This window comes from Hyperoodon ampullatus (genome assembly GCF_949752795.1).
Source record: "Hyperoodon ampullatus genome assembly, chromosome: 2".
NCBI classification, from domain to species: Eukaryota; Metazoa; Chordata; class Mammalia; order Artiodactyla; family Ziphiidae; genus Hyperoodon; species Hyperoodon ampullatus.
In genome coordinates this window covers 65,894,006-65,912,702 of record NC_136915.1, presented here as the reverse complement: position 1 = coordinate 65,912,702, position 18,697 = coordinate 65,894,006, and the positions used below count along the sequence as shown (strand labels likewise).

The 18,697-nt window shown below is 37.1% G+C and overlaps 1 protein-coding gene across 1 annotated transcript; it reads right to left on the bottom strand.

Annotated features, from left to right (window-relative positions):
• Window positions 1–936: 936 nt before the first annotated feature.
• Window positions 937–18,540, bottom strand: TYW3 (tRNA-yW synthesizing protein 3 homolog). The gene is made up of 6 exons (XM_079728475.1): window positions 18,331–18,540; window positions 15,704–15,784; window positions 14,511–14,609; window positions 14,222–14,293; window positions 11,607–11,740; window positions 937–1,416 (listed from the first exon to the last, which is right to left on the bottom strand). Exons 1-6 carry the CDS (start codon window positions 18,502–18,504, stop codon window positions 1,188–1,190), a joined length of 789 nt encoding a protein of 262 aa, XP_079584601.1. The 5' UTR covers window positions 18,505–18,540; the 3' UTR covers window positions 937–1,187.
• Window positions 18,541–18,697: the final 157 nt, after the last annotated feature.

The window sequence follows — 18,697 nt, the reverse complement described above, 5'->3', positions numbered from 1 at the left end:
TGGGCCCGTGAGCCATGGCTGCTGGGCCTGTGCGTCCAGAGCCTGTGCTCCGCAACGGGAGAGGCCACAGCAGTGAGAAGCCCACGTAATGCAAAAAAAAAAAAAAAAAAAAAATTAGGAAATGCCAAAATCACAACTCAATGTTGACTACCTCATATAATTTTTCTTACTTGATGTTCTGGTGTTTTTATCTTTCAGTTTATTAGTTCTATGACTAACTAGAAATTTCTCTTTAAATGTATACTTTCTATGATTTGATATTCTGAAAATACATTGTGAAAAATCTTCAATTTATAATGAAAATAAATAGCAAAGTAAATAATAACATATATGCAAAATGGTCTATTAAGTGCTTTCACATTTTTATTTAACTTGATCCTGTCAACACTCCTCTGGTGTAAATATGGGAGGGATCAGAATTACTATTATGCGGAAGAGGAAATAGAAGCCCTTTGAAATTAAGCGATTCGCTAAGGACCACCAACTTCTCTGTAGCAGTCAGAACTCAAACCCGAGGCTTCTGATTCTTTGCAATTTTTCATAGCACATTTGTTCTATTGAGATTCCTGTGTCATAAGTTATCATTTCTGACCAGGCGTAGTGAAAAACTATGCCCACCTGCTTCATGGAGGATGTGCCAGTGGCAAGCTCTGGTTTGTGAGAAATAATGGGGAAAGAGGGTTCAAGTATAATATTTTGTCCTGAACAAAAAGGGTATCTGTTGTTTTATCCACAATGGCTAAAGAGAGGAAAAAACTTGTCCTTGGACTCCATGGCAACAAGCAGCAAAGTGACCCCCTTGAAGGTTGGAGATTTCAAAGTTAAAAATAAGGAAAATGTTGTTATGATTTTTACTCTAATATTCCTAATGTTAAGGCTTTCTTGAAAGGGTATTATAGTTCTCCTGTTTTATAGAAGTAGAAACTGAAACTTAAGGAGAGCATTAAAAATCGTAATTTTATTTTTGCAATGACTGTGTAACTAAAAACGATGGTATTTAAGAGCAAATATTGATATTTTACGCAGCTATTTTTAAAAGCTAAGGGTTTCCCTAAAATATAGAGAAAAATTAAATCTTGTCTTTCTGAAAGGCTGATACACTCAACAAACTAAAATACTCCTATAAAGAGCAGCTTTATAATATCTATTAGAAACATTATTCTAACAAGACACTTCAGAACCAAATCTCAGTAATCTTCAGGGAAGATAGTAACACTGATTCCTGGATCATCATGATCATCATTGTCAAGTTCTTTATTATTTTCTTCAGTAATATATTTGCCACATGCTTTTCCTGGGTTTCTTTTTTTCTTGTGAGTATATGATGAGTTATTTTTCTCTTTGATTTTCTCTTTGGGATATGAGGTCATAGAAATAGTTTCTTTTTCCAAAGCATGTTGTAGGCAGTTGTAAAACCTGTAAAGAAATAAAGTATTATTGTTATATCTGTGTGTTCTGAAACAACAGGAAATACACCTAGAATTTATAAATTACATAAACCTGATGTCTCATATTAACCTCAAGATATAGAATAAATCACAGAAATAACGTGCTTCTTGCTTTTATGATTTTTTTACTTAGGAAAAGAAATGTTTCAGTTCTTTAAGAACAGTCCTGAAAACTGGTTTAGAATCACCTCTTGACAACCTCTATCCTACCTTAATTTCTATTCCAGATATAGGAATCAAACAAAGATTAAAAAAAAGAAAAAAAATATATTCTTTCAAAAGAATCACAAATGTAATAGAGGCTCATTTTGGAGAATCTGAAAAATATGTGAAGTTACAAATACAGATCACCTTTACATAACTACCTAAAAATAATGACTCTCATATTTTTATTCTTTCCAGTTTATTAGTATATTCTGAATTAATACATCTGTACATGTATACATATACCTACTGTCTTTTATACAATTGTGATATTACATATAAAGCTTTACATTGTTTTTTCAAATTTAATATTTATTGAAAACACTTTCCATATCACTAAATGAACTTAATGGTAGTATAACATTATGCCACTTAGATTGGCCTTAATTTACTTTCAGATTTTCCCAATACAAACAACAATGTGATAAACATTTTGGAAATAATGTGATCTGAGTTTCTATCTATTTAGGATAGATACCTAGAAATGTAACTGCATGGTTAAAGGTTATAAATACTTAAGGCTCTTGATAAGTACTACCTGTTTTCCAGAATGGGTATTCAAAAAATATGCTTCTAAGGGCAGAACTTGAGAGACCACTTCACTGATACAGTGAATATTACATCAAAAAACACGCTTTATTTATAGGTGATTACGGTCTCTCATTATTTATATTTTCGTTTCTTTGTTTGAAAGTGAAATTGAACATTTTTTATTAGCTATTTTAATTTTTTAATGTAAATTATTCTTTTCCTTTACTCATTTTCCTGCTGGAGTTTTTGTGTTAGTTTTCAGCATACGTTCGAAAGCAGCAGGATGGCTTGGTATGTTGTGTGTGCTTCACATGAGTGGTCCCCTGGGAAAGATGAGGTTGGCTAATTCCAACCTCACTGAGTCTCGATTTCCTCATTTATAAAACTAGCTATTATCCTGTACCTAGCAGGGCTATCGGAGGGATACATATGTAAGTACCTAGTACAGTGCCTGGCACTGAGTAAGTTTTCAAAAATTACTATTTTTACGGAATATAAACTCCATAAGACCAAGGACTCCATCTATCTTGTCTTCTGTTATATTCTTGGCATGGAGTACAGTACAGCCACACTTGGGTAAAAATATGCCAAATAAGTGAATAAATAGCTACTGAACAAAAAAGGTAAATATGGATGTATTACCTTAGGTCCCAAATAAAATGATCTAAAAGTTGAGAACTCCTTTGCCACTGTAGGGATCTCATCATGCTTTAATATCCTATTATAACGGGAGGCTATGACAGGAAATTTCTGACATCTGCAGAAGAGATTGCTATTTGGACCAATTTTCTTCTTTCTTGAATTCAATGAACAGGCTAAGTTCTGCTTGCAAAAGCTCTAAAACTGCCCTAAAAAACCCAAGATAATCACCTCTTCCCAAATACTCCACACAATGCTAATATATACCTAACATGATTACTAATATCCTATCCATATTTCAAGAACTTATATACTCATCACTGTACACCTTGATATCCAGCACCATGCCTGGCAGATAATAAGGGCTAATTGATATTTCTAAAATGAATAAATCAATCTCAAAGAGGGAGGTACAGTAAAAAGGAAAACAGTATTTTAAGAGTTATAGCAAAAGGCTTTGAAAAAATTAACTGATGTTTAATTTTTTAGACCCCATAACATGGTAACAACCTTTTCATTTAATGCATTCCTTATATCCTTACTTAACTGAAACCTGGTTTTCCACAAAGACACCACTGCCCTGCATTCCTCTTAAGTGGAGACTGCTTATTATTTCCATATCCTGCCTCAGAGTTGAGCGATAAGGTCAGAATTCACCTGCCTCACCAACAGTTTGCCAGACTAAACTCCTTCATATATATATATATATATATAATATTATATATATATAATATATATATAATATATAATATTCTGTTCAGTCCTTTACATTCATGGAAACTTCTACACTTGGCTTTATCTTTGTCTCCAGGTCTTGCCATCAGTCTGGGTGACTTCAATGACTGGTTTTCTTCTCATCTTCCACAATGTTTATTTAGAATGGTCTTAAAAAATGATCCAGTAGCATAACTCACCCTTATCTGATAATAAGAGGTTATTCATGATGTGCAACTTTATCTTCTATCACTCTCTACCCAACCCTGCTCTTTAAACTTAGGTAACCAAGTCTTTTCTCCGGATACTACTGCATTCCTAGAAAATTAAAGATAAGACTAAATTCTTCTTTTATGATCACAGAGAATTAACAGCTGTGTAAAATACCTTGCCAATTACATTAAAAAGGTAATGAAAGAGGAACAGGTGCCTTACTTTAATCTTCCATCAAACAACCTAAGAATTCAAAGCTATATCCTTGGGGTACCAAAAAAACAACTGGTAAAATGGAACAAAGACCTTTCCATGTTGAAAGCCAAGAATAAAACTTCAACTACTTTTTTGTTTTCCTTGGTTAAGGGAACTTTTAAAATGTCCTTTGGGAAGCTATCTTACTCAGTAAGTCAGAAATTTGTTTTCCAATTACATGTTCTCTTCTTATGATATGACCCTTTACATAGCATTCTAAAGCCCAATTCTCAAAGTGTAATTTTCTCAGCTCTCAAAGGCAACAAAAAGAGTTTGGAGTATAAAAAGAAATGTATGCTCAGGTAACTGTTTTTTTCCCCCCTCAAAAGAAAATCAAATTGTCTTCAGTTTTTCTACCCCCACAGTCAAGATTATATTGACATAGGGCAACCTGTATATACTTCTCTTCATGAGAGAACGTTTCAGAACAGTCCTGGGAAAATGAATTCTTGTTTCTCGGATCTGTTAGAGGATCATGTGCAATAAAAAGCTGGTATTTCGTTGACTTCCGAAATAGGAACATAAAATTAATGAAATCTAGGCACAATTTCATACCCTTTTAAGGCTTCCATTATTAACAAATAACAAAAGAAGCCTATTCTCATATATCATGTATTTGGATTTTTAATTGATTTTAAGCTCTAGAATTTTTTATTAAAAAACATGTATGTGACAGGGCCTGTGCCAGTGCTAGAAACAGGTAAGAAATGTGGTATGTGCCCTCAAGCAGCTCAGGGTTTAATGGGGGCTGCAGAGCCGTAAAGATACACTCAATGTGCCATGAAAAAGCTAAGATAAAGCAGGAGAACACTGGGGCCACTGGGGGCACTTTGCTCCAAGTAAGATCATGAAATGTTCCTTGGAAAAAAAAACAATGCCTGGGCTGAATTGCAAGGATGAGTGGAAGCTGGCTAGGTAAAGGGAGAGGAATTATGAGAGGAAAAATTGAAGGGAGGGGACATCCAAGGAGGAACTATCAGAAAATACGTGTTTTCACTATTTACTTCTCTGATCTTCATTATCTACTTCTCTGATCTTAAGTATATAGGGAAATGTGTGAGTTATTTATTTACCAGCTTTAGTTCCATTTTAAAAAATAAGACTTGACTCCTTCTCTTCTCCCCCCGTTTCTATCTGCTGCCACATTTGGGTTATGTTCTGCAGTATCTCTCCCATTCATTTTGTTACTCAGGGTCCTGTTTCTTCTTGCCTGGACTGTGTCGCAAGAGCCTACTCCTGCTTGCCCCATGAGTAAGCCATTTTACATCTTCCAGAATAATCACCGTAAGGCTTTGAAGCCATAAAAGTAGTACTACTGTTAGAAAGAGTCTGTCAGCTAAATTGAGCAAATATTTATTGACCACTATGCTCCTGTCAGACACTCAGAAAATAATAAGAAACTGTCTTTGCCTTTGGTGAACTCAATATAATTTGTTAACTTTTAAGTTCCTTTATTGTTTAGGATAAACTCAATAAACATTTATTGAGTTTCTGCTGTGAGCCAGGCACTCTATAAGGTTTTAGGATGAGAGATATTTGAAGTGTGTGTATGTATGGGTATGTGTTTAGTTGGTGGGAGGGGAAAGTCAGTCCTATACACAATGTGACCAAGTTGTACTGGGGAAAAAAAAGATATATGTGCAATTAAACAACTGTAATTTAATATAGTTCACATTTCTGTTTTCACTGAGGCATAAACTGTAATAATGCTGGTAAATGATAATGAGAATTTGAACCAAGGAAATGGGTAAATGAGGTTGAGATTAAGATAAGAAAGATATTAAGGAAAGGCTGATGGGATATTTTGGTTAGATATATTCAATAGGTTATTAGACATATGGGCCCAGGACTCAGGAGAGATTTGGAAGATCTACCAGTATGTGGGGAAGTAGCTGAAGCAATGGGCCAGGAAAGGAATCCTGGAGAACGATAGCATTTAACCAACAGATAGAATAACAAGAGAAATCCAGAAGGAAGCTAAGAAAAAGCACCACAAACAGGAAGGAAAGCAGCAAAGTGATGTAACAGAAATTCTTACTGACAGGTACATGAAATAATGCTCAATGTCACTAATCATCAGGGAAATGCAAATCAAAACCACAATGAGATATCACTTCACACCTGTCAGAACGGCAATTATCAAAAAAACAAAAGACAACAAGTGTTGGCAATGATGTTGAAAAAAGGAAACCCTTGTATACCGTTGGTGGGAATGTAAAATGGTGCAGTTCCTGTGGAAAAGAGAATGGAGGTTCTTCAAAAAATTAAATATAAAATTACCATATCATCTAGCAATTCCACTTCTGGGTAAATATCAAAAATAACTGAAAGCAGACACTCAAACAGATATTTGTATACCCATGTTCACAGCATCATTATTCACAACAGCTGAAAGGTAGAAAAAACTCAAACATCCATTGATGAATGAATGGATAAACAATATATGTTAAATACAATGGAATATTATTCAGCCTTAAAAAGAAGTAAACTTCTGCAAAGGAGGCAAGACTATACGATGGAGAAAAGATAGTCTCTTCAATAAATGGTGCTGGGAAAACTGGACAGCTATGTGTAAAAGAATGAAATTAGAACATTCTCTAACAGCATACACAAAAATAAACTCAAAATGGATGAAAGACCTAAATGTAAGACCAGACACTATAAAACCCTTAGAGGAAAACTCAAGCAGAACACTGACATAAATCGCAGCAATATCTTTTTCGATCTGTCTACTACAGCAATGGAAATAAAAACAAAAGTAAACAAATGGGACCTAACTAAACTCCAAAGCTTTTGCACAGCAAAGGAAACCATAAACAAAACGAAAAGACAATCCTCTGAATGGGAGAAAATATTTGCAAACAATGCACCCAACAAGGGATTAATCTCCAAAATTTACAAACAGCTCATGTGGCTCAATATCAATAAAACAAACAACCCAATCAAAAAATGGGCAGAAGACCTAAACAGACATTTCTCTAAAGAAGACATACAGATGGCCAAGAGGCACATGAAAAGATGTTCAACATCACTAATTATTAGAGAAATGCAAATCAAAACTACAATGAGGTATCACCTCACACCAGTGAGAATGGCCATCATCAAAAAGTCTACAGACAATAAATGCTGGAGAGGGTGTGGAGAAAGGGAACCCTCCTACACTACTCGTGGTAATGTAAATTGGTGCAGCCACTGTGGAAAACAGTATGGAGGTTCCTTAAAAAACTAAAAATAGAGCTACCATATGATCTAGCAATCCCTGGGCATCTACCTGGAGAAAACCATGGTTGAAAAGGATATATGCACCCCAGTGTTCATTGCAGCACTGTTTACAATAGTCAAGACATGGAAGCAACCTAAATGTCCGCTGCAAATGAATGGATAAAGAAGATGTGGTACATATATACAATGGAATATTACTCAGCCATTAAAAAGAATGAAATAATGGATGGACCTGGAGATTATTATACTAAGTGAAGTAAGTCAGACAGAGAAAGACAAATATCATATGATATCACTTATGTGTGGAATCTAAAAAATATGATACAAGTGAACTTATTTACAAAACAGAAACAGATTCACAGACTTAGAAAACAAACTTATGGTTACCAAAGGGGAAAGGTGGGGGGAGGGATAAATTGGGAGTCTGGGATTGACATATACACACTACTATATTTAAAACAGATAACCAACAAGGACCTACTGTATAGCACAGGGAACTCTGCTCAATATTCTGTAATAACCTAAATGGGAAAAGAATTTGAAAAAGAATAGATATATGTATATGCATAACTGAATCACTTTGCTGTACACCTAAAACTAACACAACACTGTAAATCAACTATAGTCCAATATAAAATAAAAATTTAAAAAAAGAAAAAAGAAAGCCCGCAAAAAAGAAAAAAAAAAAAAAAGTAAACTTCTGATCATACTACAACATGGATAAACCTTGACAGCATTATGCTAAGTGAAATAAGCCAAACACAAAAGGACAAATATTGTATGATTCCACTTGTATGAGGTACCTGGAATAGTCAAAATAATAAGAGACAGAAAACAGAAGAGTGGTTACCAGGGGCTGGGAGTTTGGGGAGTGGAGAATTATTGTTTAATGGGCATGGAGTTTCAATTTGGGATAATGAAGAGGGTCTGGAGATAAATAGCAGTGATAGTGGTGGTTGCATAGCAATGTGAATGTACCTAATGCCAATGAACTGTATAATGGTTAAAATTATAAATTTTAGGGCTTCCCTGGTGGTGCAGCGGTTGAGAATCTGCCTGCTAATGCAGGGGACACGGGTTCGAGCCCTGGTCTGGGAGGATCCCACATGCTGCGGAGCAACTAGGCCCGTGAGCCACAACTACTGAGGCTGCACGTCTGGAGCCTGTGCTCTGCAACAAGAGAGGCCGCGATAGTGAGAGGCCCACGCACCGCGATGAAGAGTGGCCCTCACTTGCCACAACTAGAGAAAGCCCTCGCACAGAAACGAAGACCTAACACAGCCCAAAATAGATTAAAAAAAAAAAAAAAAACCACATAGTGCCATGTCCCACCCCAGAATTCCTAAGTCAGTGGAGCTGGGGTAGGATCTGAGAATTCGCTTAAAAAAAAAAAAAATTATAAATTTTAGTTATGTATATTTTACCACAAAAAAACCAGCCACTGGAAATATTAATTTACTTTTTCAGTCTAATTTCCTTTATTTTTATCAATATTATATGCCAATATATTTGGCCCTTTTACTCTATATTTAAAAAAAAATTTTTTTTAAGATGCGATTTTTTAAAAATTGGAGTATAGTTGACTTACAATGTAGTGTTAGTTTCAGGTGTACAGCGAAGTGAATGAGTTATACGTAAACATATATCGACACTTGTTTTAGACTCTTCTCTTATATAGGTCATTACATAGTATTGAGTAGGGTTCCCTGTGCTATACAGTGGGTCCTTATTAGTTACCTATTTTATATATAGTAGTGTGTATATGTCAATCCTTACCTCCCAATTTATCCCTCCCACCACCCCCTTCCGCCCTGGTAACCATAAGATTGTTTTCTACATCTATAACTCTATTTCTGTTTATTCTACATTTTATTTAACATTTATTGTCTTATTACACAGTGGTGAGAAGAAGAACATGGCTAATTCCATCCAACCCGAGTCAGTCCTGATCTCTTATTAACAGCTACAAAGATAGCCCTCCTCTTGTAATGGGTAAATAGATCTCCAAACTTCATATTTTTTTACCTGGAAATCATTATGTATGAAATTATCTTACTCTTCCCACTAAGAAGTGGGCTTAGGAATTGTTTTTTTACAAAAGAAGTTTTTTTTCTATTAAAATTATTTTACCTTTTGACTTTCGTATCTCAAGAATATTTCTTATTGCTGGAATGTTACACATTAGGATTTTAACTTTTAAAAATTCTCTTAATATAGTTGTTTGAATTATGAAACTTTGGTCCTGTGAGAAACCAATTTTAGTACTCAACGTCTGATTGCAGAACTCATCACCTCCAGTGTTTATTTTTTCTCTTTTCCACAGCAGAAGAGTAACTCTTTCTCTGCATTTGGTTGAATATACAGCTGTTCCCAAAGGAGCTCCCTAATTTGTTCACCCTTTCTGAATTCACATGTAATCTTCTAATCAGTATCTTAAGAAACTTTTTACCCTTCTTTAATTTTTCACTGATTTTATATGTTGAGCATGACTCTCTTGATAGCAGCATGCACACCATAATCTCAAAACATATTTTTGAGTCAATGGATTTAAAGCATAATTTGATTTTATAGTTGGTGAACGTGACTCAATTAACTACACCAGGTGTATAGTTAGTTGATCTTGGGCTATATTTATAATCTTATTGAAATTCATGTAAGGAAACAGAGAAACTGATTTGCTACCTCGTACATTTTTACAAACAGTCTCACTAGAATACTATCTAACAACCGTAGTCAACTTTTGGAATGGTACCAGTAAGTACCTACATACAGTTCAAACTCTGTTGTCTGGTGGAGTGGCTGGGTACCTTCAGTTGCTTACTTGAAATCATCACTTTATTTAGAATGTTTGCTCAAAGAACCTTGTGGCCAGGTAACCTCTCAGCTTTTTTCAGCCAGGCTTCCGCTAAAAAATTCAGCCCTAATGCCTGAGGACATCCATTGTATGTCATGAATTACTTCTCTCCAATGTATCTAGATTAGTACAAGTTATATACCACTGTTGGGAGAACTGAGAAATAGTCACTCGAATAATTTTGTTAATTCTGTGGTTCAGAAAAGGAGCCCTGGTTAAGAAAGCCTGGATGGTGGTAATGATGTGATTATAGGTTTATTCTCTGTATGAGTCGGTGAAGAAGGAGAAAGGCTATCCTATCCTAAGAATCCATGACATAACACGGACAGGGCCTGTCATTATACATATGCCGTCTAGTGTATACTAAAATTGTTCTTTACGATAAGTAGGTACAAGAAAAATGAAGCCAAGAGAGTTGAGTAAGTTGTGGGGGAAGCAGGATTTGAACTCAGTTCTGCCTCTGAAGCCCATTTCTACCCCTTTCCACCATGCCACACTGCTGCCATTGGCACTTCTGGCCTTAGCTGCTTCATTAAAAGTTCTAGGTATTAAAGAATTTTAAGCAGGCAAATTAAGCAATAGTATTCCTTTTCATTTCAGACAGGATTCTGATGGTGATACGGAGAATGGCTTAGCAGAGAGACATACTGGAAGCATTCTACTATGAGACGAGCTAATAAGGTTACTGCAATGGTCCTGAATAAAGAACATGGCAGGAAGGGTGGGGAGAGAAGAATGACTCAGGAGTTATTTAGGCCCTGATTGGCTAGTTGTGAGGTGACCAAAGAGGTGGGGGAGAAAGCAAAAAGAAAATTATAAATGACAACAAGATGACCATCAGTCCTCAAATAACTCAGAAATTTACATCTTACTGATGGTAGGTCAGTGGCATTTATCTTCATATATAAAAGGCAGCATAATAGTCACTTCTTTACATCAAAGATTCTATTCTTAGGAAAAAGTTGAAAAAGAAAGTCATGTAAAATTAATCTACCAGGAGGTGAAGTTTAAGAACAAGAGAAATATAAAGATATGACTTGATAGCCATAATCCTTCTGACTGGTACAATTATGCCAATTCAAATCTAATGCATGACAGGAGCTGGGTTCTGAGCTAGCCAGAGGTATAAAATATTTATCAGACTAAAATTAACCAGCCTGTTCTCCTCAAAAGGAGATTCTAGGTAGTCTTCAGTAGGTCACACCCAGGAGGCAGAGCGTACCTCCTCCCTGGCTGCCTTCAACTGGATCAGTTATGGTCCCTGGGGCTGCTGGGCTCTCTTACCTGAGTGACTGTTTCTCCTTTATGCCTGTTGCTGGTAGTCATGTGTCCCACTATCCTCCATGGAGCTTCTTCCCCTTTATGCTCCATTTAGCACCCATTGCAGTCTGGCCTACTCTCATCAATTACTTGCATCATCTTAATTATTCGTGATAAGGCTACAAATATAAAAGCAGTTGGGAGTATAAACTGAAGATGGTGTATATTAATATTTTCAAAGAAGACCTAGGCATGTAAGACTATACCTTTCAATTCTCTTCTTGTTTTCCTCCATTTTTTGATTTGCTATCTTTATCAGGAAGTTGATATATTCCTCTGTCACCATCAGTTTTCCTTTATGGGTTAATGGAACTTCTAAGCCATGTGTGCTCCGGACAGCCTGCAAGGAGCAATTTAGATATGATGACTTATGTACTAGAGAAACTGAATATAACTAAAGAAAAGTCCCAGTCAGGGCTGTGTTTATATATAGTTTAGCTCCATTACAACATTTAAGTTTGTGCTTTGATATAATTTAGTTAAATACAGTTGAATCAAAGGAGATTCAAATATATTTTCCCATTGTATAAAATCATTTGTAAAGCAAGTCATTCTATACATTGTCTTTCAGAGAAGCAGATATTATCAAAGAATCCAATGAACTTAACAGTATCACTGTCACTAAAGCTAAGGAAGCTTTAATACACTATTTAAAGAAAAGAAATAAATGAAACCTCAACAGAAGCTTCAAGGGAAAACCAAAATGGACTGGATGCTAAAGGGCCTCTTAGCACTGCTTGAGCAGGGTTGTTACAAGATAAACCATGCCTTTTTTATCTCACAAAGTGGCTGCTTTCTCAATGCTTTAGGGTTGCCAATGTTACTAGCCCTGTTGATGAAACAGTCAACATATTCCAAGTAAATCCAAACACTGGATATAGGTTAAGAAACAACAAAAACTATTATGAGGCATAAAAATTCATTCAACAAGCCTTTACTAAGCATCTGCAATGTTCTAGGCCCCATGTAAGATATGAAGGTACAGGATGAATATAACATGGTCCCTGCCCTTAAAAGAGCTAACACTTCTGAACAGGAAACAAACAAGTGAACAGAGAATCACAATACATCATGGTGCTATGACAGAAGAAACACATATGTGTACCTGTACATGCATGCACGTACATGTGCACACAAAATGCTAAGGAAATGTAGAAGAGGAGCAACTAACTGAGACAGGTCGTGTTTTTTTTTGTTTTGTTTTGTTTTGTTTTTGTGGTACGTGGGCCTCTCACTGCTGTGGCCTCTTCCGTTGCGGAACACAGGCTCCGGACGCGCAGCCTCAGCGGCCATGGCTCACGGGCCCAGCCGCTCTGCGGCATGTGGGATCCTCCCGGACTGGGGCACGAACCCGTATCCCCTGCATCGGCAGGCGGACTCCCAACCACTGCACCACCAGGGAAGGCCAGGTCGTGGTTTTATGGGAAATGTGGCATCTGAACTGGAATTTTAAAGGGTAAGTGTAATTTCACCAGATGTAAAAATGGGAGAAGGGGAGCATTCCAGCCAGAGGATTAACTTTTCTATAGTAATGGGAATGAAAAGCATAATACATTTGGGAAACAACCAATAGTATTCTATCTGGCTGGGATGGAAGTATGCTGGCAGAACATGAGCATAAATAAGGTAGATGAAAAACAGTTTATATAAGGCCTGAGAAAACACCAGGAGACCTTGAATTCTTTAAAAAGGGGATTCTGACAGTATTGGCTAGAGGGACGGAAGGAGAAGATGGGTAGGAGGAAGACCAGTCAGGAGACCACTATAAAGATAGAGGTGAGGGATGATGATGGCTCAAGCAGGCACAGTGGCAGAGGGCTTGGAGAGGTGGAGTCAGGAGTGAGAAATCAGACGTAGATGGGACAGGACTTGTCGCTAATTGAATATGGAAGACAAAGGAGAGAAGGTGAAGGAGTGGGTCTGTTCTTGCCTGGGCCACCACACGTAGTGGGGACTGAGATGGGGATGCAAATCAGTACCGTGAGCTTTCATTTTCTATTTAGTCATGCTTTACAGATGTCTTCTTTTTAAGCCACCTCTTTTTGGAAAAGAGGCTATTTGTTAAAAATAGATAGAAAAAAGTAAAGTCTAGGGAGCTAGAATGGAAGCCGATCTGAAGTAGTTCAAAAGCAAACAATGTACACCATGCCAAACAGTAAACACAAACAGTAGCTACCACGTGTGATCAGAGAGAATAGGGCAAAATCACTAGGGGTTGGCTTGGCCAGGAAAGGACTCAGAGAGGCTGTGGGATTTAGAAGGAACCTTAAAGATCTTCTAGTCCAGGGGTCGGCAAACCTTTTCTGTGAAAGGATAGATAATAAATATTTTCAATTTTGCAGGCCATATAATATCTGTCACAACTACTCAATTTTGCCATCGTAGCACAAAAGCAACCTTAGACAGTAATTAATCAAATGGGTGTACTGGAGCTGCCCGCCTGGGGGCTGAATGTGGCCCTAGGGCAGTAGTTCGATAGATCCCTCATATAGCTGAGAAAGTTCAGTCCCTGATGGATCCAGGCAGAAGACTTTAGACACCCTGCCTGTGATTCTTTCCACTACATCATGGTGCTGATTAAATTGGGCCTTGACTATTTAGGATGAGGAAGACGGAGAGAATCAAGTTAAAAGTAAGTGGAGGGGAATACTGTAAAATAAGACCTCAAATGTAAATCTAATGACTCTGGACCCTGTACAGAAAAGTCAGTCACTGAAGGTTTCTGAGCAAGGGAATGACAAGAAAATTTGAGTAGAAGGTTATTCAATAATCTGGATTACTTCATGATCAAAAAATTGCTTTTTGCCAAAAGGTATCATACCAACATAGTCTTTCCTCTCTTTCCCACTGTTATGCCGGAGTTCCTGAAACCAGAATCTATTGCCACTGAATGCTGTAAGAAAATAAATTTGTTAAATTTGGACCATCTGGCTAATCAAATAAACACTTTAGCCCTACAAACTGCAGAAACATTTATAACCCCAAATCTATAATTAAATAAAACACTAGTTGATTAAACTAGCATTGTATTAATTTTGGTAGAAAATTTAAAGTTTAAAATTAAATCTACTCACATACCTATAAATTCAAGTATAATCACAAAATTTTACCAGAATCTGTGCATCCTGCAACTGTCGACACTGCACATGAAGAACAAGTGGTTCAAATTTCAAAATGGCATCGCCATTCGCTTTCTTTAGGGCTACAATCTAAATAAATGGAAAATGTTAGGATCAGACACAAATACATGATCCTGTTCTTTGGTGACCCTTTATCCTACGTAACTTCAATTCTTCCAAGGAACTTTCAGACTCATTCTGCATCCTTCCACAGTAACTTTTCACTCTGTTTTCTTGGTCCTCGTTCTCCAAAACTTATTGATCCGCTTATTCTTTTAAGAGACCTGATTTCTAATTCTCTCATAAACCTTCTGTGTCATTCTTTCCAACCATACCTCAAAAAAGTCAACTACTACTCTATTTAATTCCATAGCAGATTTTTCATTAAGGAATATGGTACATAAAGACTAGAAGGTCTAGAAGGTACTAGAAGGTCTGTCTAAATGGTTTGCTGTTAGATTGAGATTTGAGACACATATACTATTATGTCTCAGCTAGAAGCTATATAAGACAGTTGTTACTTCTGTCTGCTTAGTCTCCCTGCACCATCCTCCCTCCTTCACATCATTTGATTCTGGTGGCACTGTCAAGCGTGACCCTGTCACTCATCACTCCCACTATCATAATATCAGAGACACCAAGTGCCTAGGTGTGATCAAGGATAGCATTCCATTCTACTGGCAAAAATAGCTGATCTCAGCGGGGAGAACACCTAACCAGGAAGGATGACTCAGTGTCCTTTGGAAATGATACATGGATCTTAAAAAGTAAATCTTTTTCTGCTGGGGTTGCTGGCAGCTATCTTTCCTGCCACAAAGATTATCTGCCACAGAACAGGAGAAGGGCAAACATACAGAAAGAACCAGTACCCAAAGGAGATGAAGACTGAGTGAGCTTTGAAGACAACATTTAAGCACCTGAGCCAGTAACGTAAAATGCCTGACTAATGCAAACTTATATAAATTCATCTAAACATTTTAATTTAGGAAACTAAATAATCCAGAGCAGATAATAACCTCCCAAAACTAAAAAAAAAGCCATTGTAATGAATTCTCTTTAGGCTTTATAATCTACAGTCATTATGATTCTATACATAAACCACCTTGAATTTTCTATTCTTTTCATATGTATTTAAAGTGACTGTGAATTAAATTTTATTTCTAAATTTATATATAAAAACTTACCACATCATCTTTCACACAGGGTTTGTGTGTAACCAGTAGCCAGCAACAGTTTTGTTTCTGAACCTCAGAACCATTTATATCCTAAAATGAAAAAATAACATAATTTAATTTGTCACATAATATTTACAAAATAATAAGTATAATGTATAGCATATTTTAGGCTTTCTTAAATTAATAATCCCACGTGATTTTAAGTATTACTGAGAACAATTCAACAGGCTTTTGGGTAAAGTTAACACAAATGTTAACAAAAATGAAACCAAATTATTTGAGATAGAAAGAAAGTAATTTGTTTATTAAGGTAAAAGAACTTAATAAATATTCTCTGAAATACGGTCATGATTTTTTCAGGAGCAAAGGGATTATCACAAGGGGCTGTACATGAATAGCCCCTAAATTGTACTCTAGCTGTTTTACATGATTAGCACAACATTAAAAAATTTTTTTTTGAATTCCTTTTGTAAGAAAGCACTGTTCCAGTCCCACACAGGACCTACCACTTTTTACTGACACCTGATCTATTCATACCTTCCTATGTCCCTAGTCGCTATAGGCGTAAATTTGTGACCTCTGGATTAGACCTTATGTGTAGTCCCAAAGGGCAGAGCTAGGATTGAAAGATCACAATTTCAAGAGGGCAAATATTTTAATGTAACTTTTTACTTATTACCTGGAAAAATGTTTATTTGCTAAGTCCTATTAGGTACTTTAGATATAAACAGATCCTACCCTCAAGGACACTGGAAAGAGGATGCAGGAAACACATGCACTTTTAAATCACTAAACTTCTACAAGGTAACTTCTTTTTTTTTTCTTAAAGTTATGCATTTTCTCTTTCTTTTTTTTACAACGTAACTTTTATCCAGTGGGTACACAGGAGACTTTGCTGTCTGGCTTTGGAAAGGAGAAGAGCTGTGCTTGTCCTAAATAACTGATTTGTTTTCACTGAATGACCTCGGTGACTTATGTTTCTGATCTTATGCTGGCTGCTCTAAATCTTACAGCCAAATGTGTGGCCCACCTCTAGAAAATTTACAGAGTCTAGTGGTATATTTTGAGAACTAATGCCATCTCTGCTTCATCTTATCTATACTCCCTTTATGCAGATTTTCTCACTTTTTATTTTTCTTTTTATATTGCCTATTTGTAAGTTGATCCAAATTCTTCCAGAAATAAGGCAAAGTGAAAATAAATACAAGGTATAAGATAATACATAAAATGAAAAGAGGTTCAGAAAAAGTCCTAAGGCAGTTCAGAAGAAATAGTCATGGCTTCCGAATGGATGTGTGTGTTTGTATTCAGGTAGAAAAGGGGAGTTTGGGGAGGTACGTCTCAGATATGCAGAAATGGGGGAAGACATTTTAGGAAAAATAAACATGAGCAAAGGCAAAGGCAGATAAATATAAGAGGGAAAAGAGAATAGTTGTTTCAGTAAACAGATTAAGATGAAGAGTAATAGTGGAAAATAGAGCTGAAAGGTATACTAGAGTATTTCAGCATAGATGAGTGACATACACAGAGTTGTGCTTTAGAAAGAGGAATCTGTTAACAGTGTGTAACATGGTTTGGGGTAGAAGGACTGGTAGAGTTCAGTGAACAGGTAGAGTTCAGTGACCTGTTAGGAAACCACTGCAGAAATCCAGGTAAGACAGGGCAGGAGAAATGGAGGAAGAGAGAGAGATCAAGACAAGCAAGAGTGCCAGTGCTCAGGGGGCAATGGAAGCAATATAAGAATAAGCAGGCCCTGCTAACCTGGGAGACCAGCAAATGGTCTGTCAGTGAGGAGCTAGAGTGAATTTATGAGTGTGCTGTCTTTCATGCTCTGAATTCAGTCCTAATGTTAAAATGAACACACAGCTAACTTTTACAGTGCACTTAATATGCCAGGCACGGTGCTAAAGGTTTCAAATAAATTATCCCATTTCCTCTACATAGAATCCCTATGAAGTGGATACTCTTTATTATCCTTATTTCATGGAACAAGAAGGGGCTAAGTTTAGATAACTTCCCTAAAGTCACATAGCCAATAATACCCAAAACTTGTTTAGAATCTAAGCAGTATCACTCCAAAGCCTGAGGGACTGACCACTATCACAGACTACATACTAATGTACTTTCTCATGTAATGTAAAAATTAACGGAGTTGTAATAACGGAGTGAGCCACTAGGAGGCAGTGAACTTCTTAACCATAGCGATCTTCAATCAAGTGGTTAACAACGATTTGGTAGAGCGGTTAACGAGAAGACAGCCGCCTCGCCAGGCTGGGAAGTCTTTAAAATTCCTTAGTATTAAAAAAAATAAAATTCTCTAACCCTTGCAACTCAAGATAATTCCCAGGCCAGTAGTTTCAGCATCACTTGGGGGCTTGTTAGAAATACAGATCAGACCCTACTCTAGACCTACAGAATCAGAATCTGTATTTTAAAATATCTCCAAGTGATTAACAGACACATTAAAATTTTAGAAGCATTGGTTTAAGCCACCCTCTCAGTTTCCTTGATAAAGAAACCGAGACCACCGGTCAGAAGAACAAACACAGACAGGGTGTCACATTGGGTGAGCACAAGGCTCCTGGTGTTGCACACTACAGGGCAGGCGCTGGAAGGGCACAAAGGGCCCTGCTCACCCGGTCTAGGAGGATGATGCGGCCAGCGCAGGAACTGGTGGTGAAAAACTGTTCTCGCCCATTTAGGAGCTGCACAAGCTCTACCACATCCTCGTCCACACTGCCTTTCAGGCTGAGGTCCGCTTTGCTCAGACACTGCGCCTTCCATCTTCTGAACTCTGAGCTACGATCCATGAGACGAGGGAGTCAGGATCTGTACTTTCACGTTAGCTTCGCCTTTTCCTGGGGGCAGCCATATTGAAGCCAGTGGTGGCCGGAAAGGTCCAAACTCCTTCCTCCGGCCCGCCCCTGGGGGCGGGGCGAGGCGGAGACTGAAAGCGCCGCGGATTACCCGGCCCGTGCCTTTTTTCCGTGGAACCTGAGGGAA